Genomic DNA, 14,517 nt, shown 5'->3' with positions numbered 1-14,517 from the left:
GTGTTTGACTTTGGTCAAGGTGCACTGAGGAAAATCTTCAATAATAATCCTTTCTGAATGTTCCCAAATTGGCTTTTTTACTCACAAACATTTCGAATTTAAATAAACAAATCTTATTTTGAGGTGACATAAATAAACAAAAAGATATTTGTGTCAGTGTGAGAGGTCTCACTCGTTCACATTTTGTATTTGCTGAACATTTGTGGGCGAGTTTAAGAGCTAATATGCTAATAAAGAAAAATAGTAATACAAAAATATGCTTGCTGACTGTATTGTTTTAAAAAATGGCCCATAGTTCCGAAATTGATATCCTTTTACATAAAATTGGATGTAATTATCTTTGTAGTTGCACATTGAATCGTTTACCACAAAGAGATTTCCCCAACTTACTATAGATATCTGCGATTAAATGTGATTAATTGTGAGTTAACTAGGGACCAAATGTGATTAATCGTGATCAAATCTTTTAACCGATTGACAGCCCTAATAAAAATATATCATTGTGACTGTGCAAAAACACCCAACTACTAAGTGAAATGAAAAATAAATATTGACAACTTACAAGAATAAAATGCTTAAAGTCAGTTTACAGAACTAAGGCTGTGTATATATACTGTAGTGCAGTCAGCCTATTTATTATTATCCTTCACTTCCGAACACTCCTGCAGAGACACACACACACACAAACACTATTTTACACATATTATCACACTTTCTTGGTGTGGCAACCTGTAGCAGCGTGAAAACAACATGCAAGTTTTATATTGTCTCTCTTAGACGAACAGAAGTTCCAGATCAAACACTAATAAAAATAAATTCCCTTGTGAGCCATTACTGGCGTCTGCTGTGTGTGTGTTCGCTCACCTCCTTCCGGCTTTGTCACAACATACCAAGGTGACACAAGCCCTCCAAATAGCTGTCTTCAGCAGTGCCTGCCAGTAACTAGCAGCCTGCAACCCGCATTTTCCAGAATATAGCACAATTGTGGCTGCACGGTGGTGAAGTGGTTAGCGCGCAGGCCACACAGCTAGGAGACTCAAGTTCGAGTCCCTCGGCCATCTCTGTGTGGAGTTTGCATGTTCTCCCCTTGTGTTGGCTTTCTCCAGGTACTCCGGTTTCCTCCCACATTCCAAAAACATGCTAGGTTAATTGGCCACTCCAAATTGTCCATAGGTATGAATGTGAGTGTGAATGGTTGTTTGTCTATATGTGCCCTGTGATTGGCTGGCCACCAGTCCAGGGTGTACCCCGCCTCTCGCCCCAAGACAGCTGGGATAGGCTCCAGCACCCCTCGTGAGGATAAGCGGTAGAAAATGAATGAATGAATAACAGGATTGCCTTACCTTGTCTTGGTAGATGAAGAACAGCATGATGGACAAGATCTCGAGGAAAAAGATGACCAGAAGGAGGATGAAAAACTGTGGAAACAGAAAGACAAGATGGCGGCCAATCAACTGATGTTGCATTAATCCATGTGTTAGATTGTCAGGGAACAAAGTTTTCATTGAAACCAAAGCATGATGCGCGGAAGAAAAAAAAGAAAAAGGTCTAATAATGTCAGAGTTGGCAAAGTAGCAGCAGTTGAAGAATAAAACAAAGTCCATCCTTGATATTTGAATTGCTTCTTGTACTTTTTCTCCTTCCTCTTTTAAATAAGTTTAAGAGCTCTATCTTATTCTCCAGCGGTCCTCGCCTACAATGTACCTCCCCTTTATATTATAGCTAAGATGAGCTGCTTCATGGGTGATACATCTTCTTCCTGCCGGCCCGTGTGACTGCTTGAAACATTTCCGAGCTCATCCATCAAACACTTATTCAAGGCAGGGCTGCGAGCCACGCCGGGAGGGGTTAAACATTTCAGAAACAATAAAAAGTTCCAGACGGTCACAAAAAGATGTGATTATCAGATTATAGACGTGAAAGATGAGTGGCGCTTCCTTGTCAGGCATCTAGAAGAACAGAGGACTTCACTTAGTTTAGATTGCATTTTCATTTCAATGGAAAACATCGATGGAAACATCAGCGTTTAACCATCAATTACATTGATTTAGTTGGTACAATATGAGGGGAGCAGGTTGGAAATAACTGACTTTACTTGGCAACCCAGCGTGAGAAGCCAAGAGAAATGTAACTGGGACTGCGATGGACTGGCAACCAGTCCAGGGTGTACCTTGCCTCTAGCCCTCAGACAGCTGGGATAGGCTCCAGCATACCAGCAACCCTCACAAGGATTAGCGGTATAGAAAATGGATGGATGGAAATGTAACTGGGACTGTGATTGACTGGCAAACAGGCCAGGGTGTACCCCGCCTCTCGCCCTAAGGCAGCGGGGATAGGTTCCAGCATACCAGCAACCCTCATGAGGTTAAGCGGTATAGAAAATGGATGGATGGATGGAAATGTAACTGGGACTGTGATTGACTGGCAAACAGGCCAGGGTGTACCCCGCCTCTCGCCCTAAGCCAGCTGGGATAGGCTCCAACATGCCAGAAACCCTCATGAGGATAAGCGGTATAGAAAATGGATGGATGGATGGAAATGTAACTGGGACTGCAATTGACTGGCAACCAGTCCTGGGTGTACCCCGCCTCTCACCCTAAGACAGCTGGGATAGGCTCCAGCATACCAGCAACCCTCATGAGGATTAGCGGTATAGAAAATGGATGGATGGAAATGTAACTGGGACTGCGATGGACTGGCAACCAGTCCAGGGTGTACCCCGTCTCTTGCCCTAAGCCAGCGGGGATAGGCTCCAGCATACCAGCAACCCTCATGAGGTTAAGCGGTATAGAAAATGGATGGATGGATGGAAATGTAACTGGGACTGCAATTGACTGGCAACCAGTCCAGGGTGTACCCCGCCTCTCGCCCTAAGACAGCTGGGATAGGCTCCAGCATACCAGCAACCCTCATGATGATTAGCGGTATAGAAAATGGATGGATGGGTGGATGGATGGAAATGTAACTGGGACTGCGATGGACTGGCAACCAGTCCAGGGTGTACCCCGCCTCTCACCCAAAAAAAAAACATATATATACGATAAGTCACACTTTATATATTGCTCATTGCAAATCCCACATGTGTATATGTAACAGGGTTATCATGTTGTTGTAAATATTGTATATATGTTAATGTTATAATTACACAAGTTTCTGTTTAATTGAAGTGATACCTGATGTGTTGGTGTTGTCATGTTTATGTGGAACGCTGAGAACGTCACCTTGTACCCCCTACTGCTCCTAATTAGTGTAACACCTCCGGTGTTGGCCACTCCTTCCTACTTCCTTTTTATTCATGATCTCCATGTGAGAGGGAGGCATGCGTGTGGCTTAACAAACGTCTTTGGTTTCAAACTTTGTTTCTTATTTTTATCTCCTGTTGTAATCTGTGTCGGGCTACGTTACTTGACCACATTGTAACTACAACGTGTTTATTATCTTCCATCAGGTATGCTATTTGTGTTTCACGTCGTACTTTTCCCTTTTTATTCATGATGTCCATGTGAGAGGGGCACGTTACTTGACCACATTGTAACTACAACATGTTTATTATCCTCCATCAGCCGAAAATAAAGTGCAGCAACTGCAGCAACCCGCTGCTGGTCGTCACTCTTTCATCACAACGCAGAGTCAAACGCCACCGGTTACATATATAGTTAGTCCCACTCATTCATCATAACACAGAGTCAAACACCACCGGTTACATGGTTACATATACTATAGTTAGTCCCACTCATTCATCATAACACAGAGTCAAAGACCACCGGTTACATGGTTACATATATAGTTAGTCCCACTCATTCATCATAACACAGAGTCAAACACCACCGGTTACATGGTTACATATATAGTTAGTCCCACTCATTCATCATAACACAGAGTCAAACACCACCGGTTACATGGTTACATATACTATAGTTAGTCCCACTCATTCATCATAACACAGAGTCAAAGACCACCGGTTACATGGTTACATATATAGTTAGTCCCACTCATTCATCATAACACAGAGTCAAAGACCACCGGTTACATGGTTACATATATAGTTAGTCCGTGTCTGACACAGCAGCTACAAATAACCAGTCAAATTCTGAAAGAAAAGTGTGACTTATAACTTCTACTCTGTGACTCTGATTCCATGTGTTCATCCTACATTAGCATCCGTTAGTGGTGACTACACATACATTTTAGACTCTAATTGCTTTTAATAAGTGTGAGAAATATTGAATCTAACTTTTATTGCAAAGGTTGATCCAACTTTGCAGACAAAGTCAAGGTCAGGTTGCAGGAAGGTTTGAAGGGGGAGAATGTTCTTTCTTTCCATCATATGTCTGTTTATGAGGAGAAGAAGGCAAGAGTGTAAAAAAGTGTAGCCTGTTCAAAGTCTTTATGAATGCTTATAGTAGTATAACAGCACAGATCATACGTTTATAAGAAATATCAAATGTACTGTCCTGTGCAACCTTGCATGGACTGGAGAGAGAAAGTCAGTGATGGCAGCCCACATTGTGCACATCGGAGAGGTGGTTATGAATAAAATATGTGTACAAAAATGTGTTCTTGTAAGGTTCCATTTACAAAGCTATGCTGTATGTGATGCTGAAATAAATACCGTAACTCAAATACCATTTCTGGATTGCCAGGTGCGTATTGTGTATATATATATTGTAAGTATGGGATTGTGAAAATGAAGTCTTTGGAGTCATTTTGCAAAAGATTTGTAGATTAATTCATACTGAAAAGATTAACTGGATAACTAAAACGACAAACTGTTTAGGTCTTTAGTATTAGAAATTTGGTAACTTGGTACATGCTAACATACAGGAAGTGAACAGATTATCAGTGATTGCTGAGTAACAGAGAAGGGGTGGGATTAAATAACCTTTGCTTCGTCCTACTTCTTTTTGGACAGGACTACAAATTGGAAATCAGGTGCACTAATTCATTCTATTGAATAGTGCACACTGTCCATAAACTCATGAAAAAAACATGTTATTCAAGTGCAAACATAAGATCAGTGTTGAGTTCACGACATTGACGATACATGGGATTGTGTCTAGAGGATGAAACGAAACCAGAATTTGACGTTACTTTAAGAAAAGTACAATGAAAAAATATAAAAAAAGAATATGACAATATATAGCAATCTACTCATTCAAGTTTGACTACGTTACCTTGCGAAAAGGGCTCACTCCGTTCATGCTATTGTTCTGTGGAACAAACACACCAAGGTGCTGAAACCAATGCAATCTCTTCCTGACGAGGAAAACAGACACATGAGCACCTGGTAATATATTATTTAGTTATTTTTTATTTATTGTGTAACTAATTAATTTTTATATTGTCGCTTGATCTGGTGACATTTCAACCCCGCTTGACGAATTATTTTCTGGAAAGCAACTAGCGACAAATCTAGTAACTTTTTCTGATGTCATTGAGAAATTTTCTAATATGGTGAAAGCACGCGTTGTTCTGTAGTTTGTGTTCTCTCTATGAACACGGGGCGGGTGCTGTTGACAGGTCCGCCCGCCCAAAGGCAGTCACAAGCCACCATGTGGAGCTCTACGCAATGAAAGTGCGAATTAATTGATATTACATATATTCACCAGAAGGGTGCAAAACTCATGAAGCAACTCCGGTATGTTCATCCATCCATCCATCCATTCATTCGCTTATCTGCCGCTTATCCTCATGAGGATCATGGGGTTATGCTGGAGCCTATCCCTGCTGTCTTTTGGGCGAGAGGCGGGGTACACCCTGGACTGGTTTCCAGCCAATCACAGGGCACATATAGACAAACAACCATTCACTCTCAATTTAATTTTTACTGAAAATACATACGGAATGAACATGAATAAAGAATGTGTGATACACAAGATGAACTATGAACAATAAACTATTGACTATTAAAGAATATGAGAATATCCCTCCTTTTATACTTCCCAGAGTGGGTACGGTTAAGTTTTGTGCCACATAGTTGTTGACTTGTGTTTGTTTGGCACCGTGGGTGAGGTTGTTGTGTGGATCGCTACAAATGAAAAGCTACTTAAACCAGCCAAAGATTGTCTCAGATTGACTCTGACTACTTGCAAGTCATGTTTTCAGCTTGTTTGTTAAAGGTTTAAATACTTTGGAAGCAACTGGTGAGAGGGACTCAATGGCAAGCCGCATATGGCCCCCAGGCTGCAGTTTACCCACTCCACAATTTACATTTAGAACATTGTAAACAGGTTTGCTATGCTCTAATGACGAAAATATTCATTCATTCATTTTCTACCACTTATCCTCACAAGGGTCACGGATATGCTGGAACCTATCCCAGCTGTCCTCCGGCGAGAAGCGTTGTGCACCCTGGACTGGTGGCCATCCAATCCCAGGGCACATATAGACAAACAACCATTCACACTCACATTCATACCTATGGACAATTTGGAGTGGCCAATTAACCTAGCATGTTTTTGGAATGTGGGAGGAAACCGGAGTACCCGGAGAAAACCCACGCATGCACGGGGAGAACATGCAAACTCCGCACAGAGATGGCCGAGGGTGGAATTGATGTAATGAAACCTACTTTGTGGAAAATCACTTACCACTGTCAGGTCTGGAACCAATTAGCCGTGATAAACAAGGGAATACTTGTATCGCAAAACCTATCGTGATAGAAGAGTTTCAGCTAAAATGAAAGGAAAGGTGGTGGAGACCAGCCATGTTGTTTGGTCTAGAGACAGTACCACTGAGGAAAAGACAGGAAGCAGAACTGGAGGTAGCAGAGATGAGGATGCTGAGGTTCTCATTGGGAGTGACCGGGATGGATAGGATCAGGAAGGAGTACATCAGAGGGACATTAAATGTCAGTGGTCCTTTTTGGAGATAAAGTCAGTTATCGGCCAGACCGAGATGGTCGGGACATGTCCAGAGGAGAGATAGTGAATATATTGGTAGAAGGATGCTGCCAGGTAGGAGGCGTAGAGGAAGACCAAAGAGGAGGTTTATGGATGTACTGAAGGAGGACATGAGGGTAGTTGGTGTGAGAGAGACAGATGGTTGGACGGATGCAGTTGATTTGCTGTGGCGACCCCTGATGGGAAAAGCCCAAAGAGAAAGAAGAAGAATCATGTGCAAAATAGTCCTAACCATTACCATGAACACTGAAGAAATGGCCGTAAACTCAAATGGGATAATAAGATTTGCCATTTGGTTTTATTTATCGATCCGCGATGGCCCTTCCATCTTTCCCCCTGATTGTTTTTCACTTCCATTATTCAGACAAGGACTACATCAGAGGTTTGACCTTTTAAAAATATCAACAGTTGCTGGACAAGTAATTTAACAGTGAAAACGGATTACCTTGTTACTGAGCATTGATTTAAAGTCACGATTGTGAATGATGTGTACTTATAACAACCCCTTTGATAATAACCCCTTTCAGGACAACTACTTTAGAAAGATGGCAATTACATCAATATCACACAATCATGTCACGTCTTCTTTTCACCACAAGCAAAACAAACATTTCCCTCCCTTGTGATTCCCTGAATATTTCGCCATCAATTTACTCTTAATAAGAAAATGTAACTTTTCAGACCACAGGCCTCAGCTGCAGTAAGTGCAATCTTTTAATAGCGGACGAAATGTATCCTGCTGTTATTGCTGTATATATCACGAAGCAGCTATTGAATTACAGGTTGGACCTCAAGGAAATTATAGACAGTTGGTTATTCTTATTTAACGTATTGCTGAAATTAACTGAAAACTGCCCAAACCCACGTTAGATCTCTGTAGAGAGCGCAATTATAATGAAAGGGAAAAAAAAAAAACGATGTGCTCATTTAGTCAACTGCAGATGAACTGCTCGGAGCAGTTCTTTAAATTAAAGAATAAGAAATGTTAAATGACAAATGCAACTTTTCTTCCAAGCAATACATGGTGTACTATATAAGAACGGATGAAGACATCTACACAAAGTGGAAGTGCAGTTTGAAATACTTTGCGTATTTGTGCTTAAATGACCTTGCTATGCGTCTTATATGCAGCTGTGATGTTATAAGAATCATTCTGCTTAATGACATAAGTCATTCTGCTATAAAGTGGCCCCATCCTACATTTACAATTTTTCAACTTGAGTGTACGTTTAAAATGTTGTACTCGTCTTCTACGTGATGTGGAGATGCCATATCTTGAAATTGGTGGGTTTTTTTTTTTAATTATCTCCCATTTTATTTTGATGCCACTTCTAAGGCAAGGCATGCACACCACAATCAGGAAGTTACCCAGCATGCCTTGCTAGTTATCAAGGCTAGTATTGTTTAGCATGTGTATTGGCGCATAAGCTGTTGCTGGATACCAACGCAATCAGGGTGATGCCGTTCTATTGTATGTTCCTAAGTGTTACTTGTGTTATCATGCACTGTGAGTGAGATATAGGGGTTGAAATATGGATTATGGATATATGGATTCATGTCCTGCACTGCATGACTGATATCATCAGCAGCCCTGTGAGAAAACCAAGAAGAAAGCCACTTGTTGCTTCCCCGTGGGACAAAAACAAGCTCCAAACTAACCAAGTCACTTGTATGTTTTAATGACAATGTCACTGTAGTAAACAAAAAAGTCACATTTGGAATCCAAAGGTAAGCTGCCTCCAGTGAGGTTGAGTGACAGCCAGGCAAAGTGTGTCAACAAAGATGGCAGAAAAGTCAAACGGAAATGAGATTGCGATCACAAACTATCGATAGACAAGCTCTCATCAATTGACTCCATATTTTGCAGACAATTTTTCATTCTCGGGGTAATAAAACACCAAAGTGAGTCCCTTGTCAACTCAGTACGGGACACGTACTTTTATCTGTATGGCTAGTGAGAAAAAAGATTAAAATGTGTTAAGCTAACTTCAGATATGTTAAAGATAAAATGAATATATTTTTAGTTGCTACAGTGAGATAGGACAAAGACAGGAAGTGACAGCGAAAACACAAAAAAAATCTTTCTGGGAATATCTTGGGCCCCAGCAGTTTTATTTAGAACCATTATGATATTATGGCTTAGCCCCGTCGTTTTACATCCTCCTTCATGGACCAAATGTTAGGATTTGTGTTATTGTTTATATTAATTCATGCTACGGTTTAATTACCGTTAGTTGACTGGCTATCAGCATGACAAAGAGCTGCTTCATGTTTGTGTGCGGCTTTACAATAAAGGCCATTCATTCAGACCATCATCATTCCACACATATTATTTTTGAAGAAGCACATTCCCCCCACGGTGTTAAAAAAATATCTAGAACTACAAGAGGGGATGGACATGGACCTGAAAAAGCAGCCATAGCTGACTTGGTCGTGCATGATAACGCATCAGTTCATCATTATAGCGATATACAGTGTCCTCTAAAAGTACCGGAACAGTCAATGACTTTACTTCTGCTGAAAACATTGACATCAAAAGATGAATATGAGACAATGGAGCAACAATTTAGCTTTTATTTCGAGGTATTCACATCTGGAACGAAGGCACAACTTAAAAGATAGTCCCTTTTGTTCGAACTCATCCATTCTTCATGTGAGCAAAAATAGTGAAACATGTGACTTACTGGTGTGTCTTATGACTTCACTAATTCGATCAATAAGCAGCACTGAATGTTCACTCACAGTTTCAGACTGGGTGGGATAGGTTTTTCGTGTGTAGACTGCATTTAGAGGCCAAAACAACATGGAAACCAGAGAGCTGGGAAACTTAGAGAACCGATCAACAAACATCGGTCAATGTTGGTATTTATAGAGTAAAAAAACACTGGTGTTCTAAGTAACAGTCGCCTGGTGGACTAAGAAAAACATCCAAAGGTGGTGACAGAAACATTGTGAGACATGATGTCACGATCGGGCTTCACCCCCTCGTGACAGCTCGTTTAGTTCCTTTTTTGCCTCTAGTTTTGCCTTCCTAGTTTATGCTCTTATTTTGTATTCACTTCCTTTGTTACTCTGTTCTGTTTTGCGTTGATTTCCATTTTCTCCCGCACCAGTTTTCCATTTGTGATTCCTATTTAGTTCAGGTGCGCGTTCCTTCGTTTGTCGGTTCATTGTCTTGGGTTGAGTTGGACTTGCTAGCGCGTCATTCTGCTGCATAGCATAAATAAATATATTTTTACCTGCATTTGGGTTCTCATCTCTGTATCCTGGGCTCGAACCACAAAACTCACAAGCCGGACCGTGACACATGAGGCTGTGCAAGGTTTAACCTGTCCACACAAACTCTGAGATTTTTGAAAATCTTCATGCTGGTCGGAGTTTTCCAAAAGATGAAAAACCTATGAACCAAAAACCAGAACCAGAATGCCAACTACAATGATGAAAATTAGGAGTTCAACCTTGAGGTGTGTCCTTTATCAGTGGCTATTCTTGTTGAAGGTTTGTTGCAGTAGCATTCATCATCGTGACAACCAGCAATCTGATCAGAGGCACTGTCTGTAATATTTGACCCTGATCATGTAGCGACAGCACAAGTCTTAGAAATAGATTGCTCTTTAATGTCTTCATCGGGTAGTCCAAAGAATTAAGAAGCAACGAAACTGCTTTCTTTTGTTGAGTGTGATTTTTCCATTGATCAGCACAACAGCAATTAAATCCTGAAGACTTTTCAGTTCTTGCCCTGGAGGGCAGAAGTCCTATATACTGTACATATAGTTTGTCTTTGAATACTTTGTCATCCCCAACAGCTTTGTTTAATGAAATTTAATGAGGCCCAGTTGGTCCGTATATGTATTCAGGGCCCTCATGGAGAAGCAACAAGCAATAGGATCTGGACTTCGGAGGACTACAGTAAAACCCTGGGGTGTTGTGTCCATTGTCTCTACGTTTACAGCATGTTTTATAGCACAGCACAGAAATCTCACATCAGTACTTCAGAGTCACTGGAGCGTTATGAATCATGGTGTTATTTACCCCCAAGTGGACTTTATTTGCAGGGGCCAAGCTTTAAAAGGCGACAAGCCAACTGCACACATTATGAACACAAGTGCAGGAATGCAGGGCCACTATTGCCAGTAGAGATGCAAATACTTTTTCATCAATCAATCAATCAAACTTTATTTATAGAGCACTTTTCATACATGAAATGTAGCAAAAGGTGCTTTACATGTTAAAAAAAAAAACCAAAAAACGGAGGAACCAGGTCAAGAAGCACTGCCATCTGCGCGGGGGGCTGGGATAAAAATATAAAATCATATAAAATAAGAATATAGAAAGTATATATAGAAATAACAACATAAAAAGAAAACTAAAATAGGCATGTGTAAACATATAAAAACATTTGGTTAAGAGCCAAAACAAAAGATATATGGTATATAATAACCATTAGATAAAAGTCAAGTTCAAAAGGTTAAAAAAGATTTTATTAAGAGCATAAGTTAAAAGCCAAATTAAATAGGTGGGTCTTGAGCCTATTTGTAAAAATCTCAAGGTTCTCTACGGCAGGCTGTTCCACAATCGGGGGCCATAAAACTGGACTCCTGGGAATACATAACAGGCCGGTGTTGGAGGACCTGAGGGTCCGCGAGGATTCATAACGTAAAAGCAATTCAGAAAGATAAGAAGGCCCACAACCCCTAAGACATTTAAAAACTATTAAGAGAACCTTAAAATACTTTTTACTTTGACATTTTTTACTCATTTTTCACTCCTGAAATAAATCCTCACAAAAAGTGTGGATTTGATGTCTTAGCTTGCATTGAAATGCCTTGCTTTTTGCCCCAAGAGCCATCCTGTGTTCATGAACGTACTGAGTTTTTAAAACAAAATAACTCCACATAAACTTGTATTAAAAATAATTTGCAGTAGTGCACTGCTACTATTGCTACTATTGCTACTATTGCTACTATTGCTACTATTCATATCCATTCTTGTCTTCATCCATATTAATCACAGGCAGACCAGGCTGCTGGTGTCAAGATATCCAATGTATGTTATTGTAAGTATTTATGTCTGAATTGTATTGATCTTGTTGGCTGCTCCCAACACAGCCGTATATCTTGTTGTCAGAGCGAATGGCCGGTTGCATCAGTTTACCATTCACAACCAAAGGGACCATAAAGGGGAGGGAAAGTTAGGACAATTCCAAGAGCCCATGACTGACGGGGGCCCCAGTAAATAGGTAAATAATATTGCTTTCTGGGTGTGATTAGGGTGAAGTCAGAAAATGATTAATGCAATCTGGTAGTAGCAATTTAAACTTACACATTGACTCGAGCAGTAATCTTCTCCCACGCCGACTCGCGTTCTTTCGCTGCTGCAGCCGTGTTGCTTTTCTTTTTAAAAATGCTTTCAATGTTGCTTTTCTTTTTAAAAACGCTTTCAAATTCGCAGTATGACCGCATTAATATATCCAGTTCCAGAGGACTGAAATATGACGATCTTTTCTTATCACTCGTTGCCATGGCGAATCGAGGTAACGGGGCTCCATTGATCAGGGCTTTTTAAAGTCGTGGTGCACGCGCTTAACTCAGAGTGAACAAACTCTGTGTTGATTGAACCAAATGAAATCACCTGTTCTGAAACCCGTAACTCAGAGTTTCCTGTCTCAGAGTAGATCAACTCAGAGTTCAGGGTTAGACTCAGAGTTGGTTGAACCTGCTTCGTGAAACGGGGCCCTGATTGATTGACTTCCCATAGGTGTTTTTTTTTGTTTTTGTTTTTGAATTATCCAGAATTCCTGGCAGCTAATATAAATAAGCAAAAAAAGAAAGAAAAAAGAAAAATACATTTGGAATGTAAAGGATGGAAATCTGTTCCTCCATCTCCAATCAATCGGCCACTGATCGGTAGCAGCTGATATCAGTGATAAAAGGATGGTATCAATATCGGCCGGTACTTGCTTTAAAACGCCAATCCCCTCCACCGATCTCCTCCACCCCTGCTACAGCATCCAGAACAAGCATGTCTACCATGTGTGGGACTTCCTGTTTTTGTGAGAGTGATAGAAATTTTGCATCCTGCAAAAAGTGCCGCAAAAATGTCTCACTGGGGTGGCGCTTTGAAAAGCTTTCGATTTGGGGCCGAACACTTGGCAGGGCGTGGTGAGTTTGAGACTCCAAGGCCAAATTTGGGGATGGAAGTGGGTGTCATTTTATCGAAAATTGGTGGGCCATGAACCGGAAGTGGGCGTGGTTAACTGTAAATAGGCATGACTTAATGACCTGCACTTTTTTGAGAATTTTTCACATGATTCACAATCCTTCTGTAAAACATGAACATATATTTGTTTCCCTTTTATGTGCATTCCAGCGCAAGTTGATATGAGCTAGGACCGAACGTGGTGCTTTTGAGAAAAATACAGTCAGCAAGGCTGACAGATTATTATTATTATTTTTATTGCCATGTTTGCATGAATCACCAACTTCACACAGCTAATTAAAATAATGAACAAATAAAGTCTCAAGGATCACTTACACAGATAACACACATAGCTGAATAATAAACAATTAAGGATTGTGAATGATGGGCAAAATTAAAAAAAAAAGGTGCAGTTCCCCCTTTAAATCGGTACATTATTTTCCATTATTATTTTATAAGTCTGAAATTAACATGGATTGGGAAGTTGCTATATTTATTATTTATTATATATGTGTACTGTGTATGTGTGTAAGTGATCTTTCAGACTCATTAGTTTTTTGTATCAACTCTTCCAAAACTTGCACTTTTAAAAATGTTTTAATTGATATACTTTACATTGATTGCATCAATATATCAATACAGCTAAACATTTGGAAAGTCTTTTTTATCTGTTTCTAAAATTAAATATCACTATATTGACAGTTACTATGGTACCCATTATGTCATTGGATGCTCATATCACCTTAAAAAAAACAAAAAAAAACCTTAAACTGTATTATGGAAAGCAGGAAGTGAACAAATGTAACAGTTAGTGATTGTAAAAGTACCAGATGGAGGGGTAGGATTTAATAAGCTTTGCTTCTTCCTACTCCTTTTGGACATGTGGAACTGGGAACTGATTATGGGATGCACTCAATTGTAATCTGATGCATGTTCAAATGAAATAAAACCATTACCATTACCATTACCAATACCATTACCATTACCATTACCATTACCAAATACTTTTGACATGCAAGTCATTGTCTGTCTTTTGACTTTATTTTACCAATACCACCCTTGTATGGAGAAATATTCATCTGTAAGAGCAACTCCACAGCACATAGATCCCTCTAGAACATTTAGCAGAGATTGACATCCAGCGACCTTTCGGGCCGAGCGCTGGCGGTATTAATTCCTCCATTGTCATCCCACTGTGCTAAAACTACAACTGCTCTTTGTTTGTCCATCATGTCACACAAAGTCCATCAGCACATCCAAAATCAATAGCTTGTTGAATCCTGCTGCCGTCAGCATTTAGTAGGCGGGAAAGACGATAGCTGACACCTTTCCATCAGGTGGGGCTCTGTCACAAAATCTTATGGAGTTTAGTGAACGGGTGTTGTACTTGTTACTTCCTGTCATTTCAGTTCTCCTT

The 14,517-nt window shown here is 40.2% G+C and overlaps 1 protein-coding gene across 1 annotated transcript in view; it reads right to left on the bottom strand.

Moving 5' to 3' along the window:
• The window catches only part of tspan4a (tetraspanin 4a), a 212,691-nt gene that overhangs the window by 85,261 nt on the left and 112,913 nt on the right, over window positions 1-14,517 (bottom strand). The window contains exon 3 of the mRNA XM_058045907.1: window positions 1,344-1,418. Coding sequence (XP_057901890.1) covers window positions 1,344-1,418 — 75 coding nt within the window. The remainder of the gene's footprint in view (window positions 1-1,343; window positions 1,419-14,517) is intronic.

The sequence above is a fragment of the Doryrhamphus excisus genome, chromosome 1 (assembly GCF_030265055.1).
Source record: "Doryrhamphus excisus isolate RoL2022-K1 chromosome 1, RoL_Dexc_1.0, whole genome shotgun sequence".
Lineage (NCBI taxonomy): Eukaryota > Metazoa > Chordata > Actinopteri > Syngnathiformes > Syngnathidae > Doryrhamphus > Doryrhamphus excisus.
Note: the sequence above shows the minus strand (reverse complement) of the source record. Positions and strands in the feature narration are given on the sequence as shown.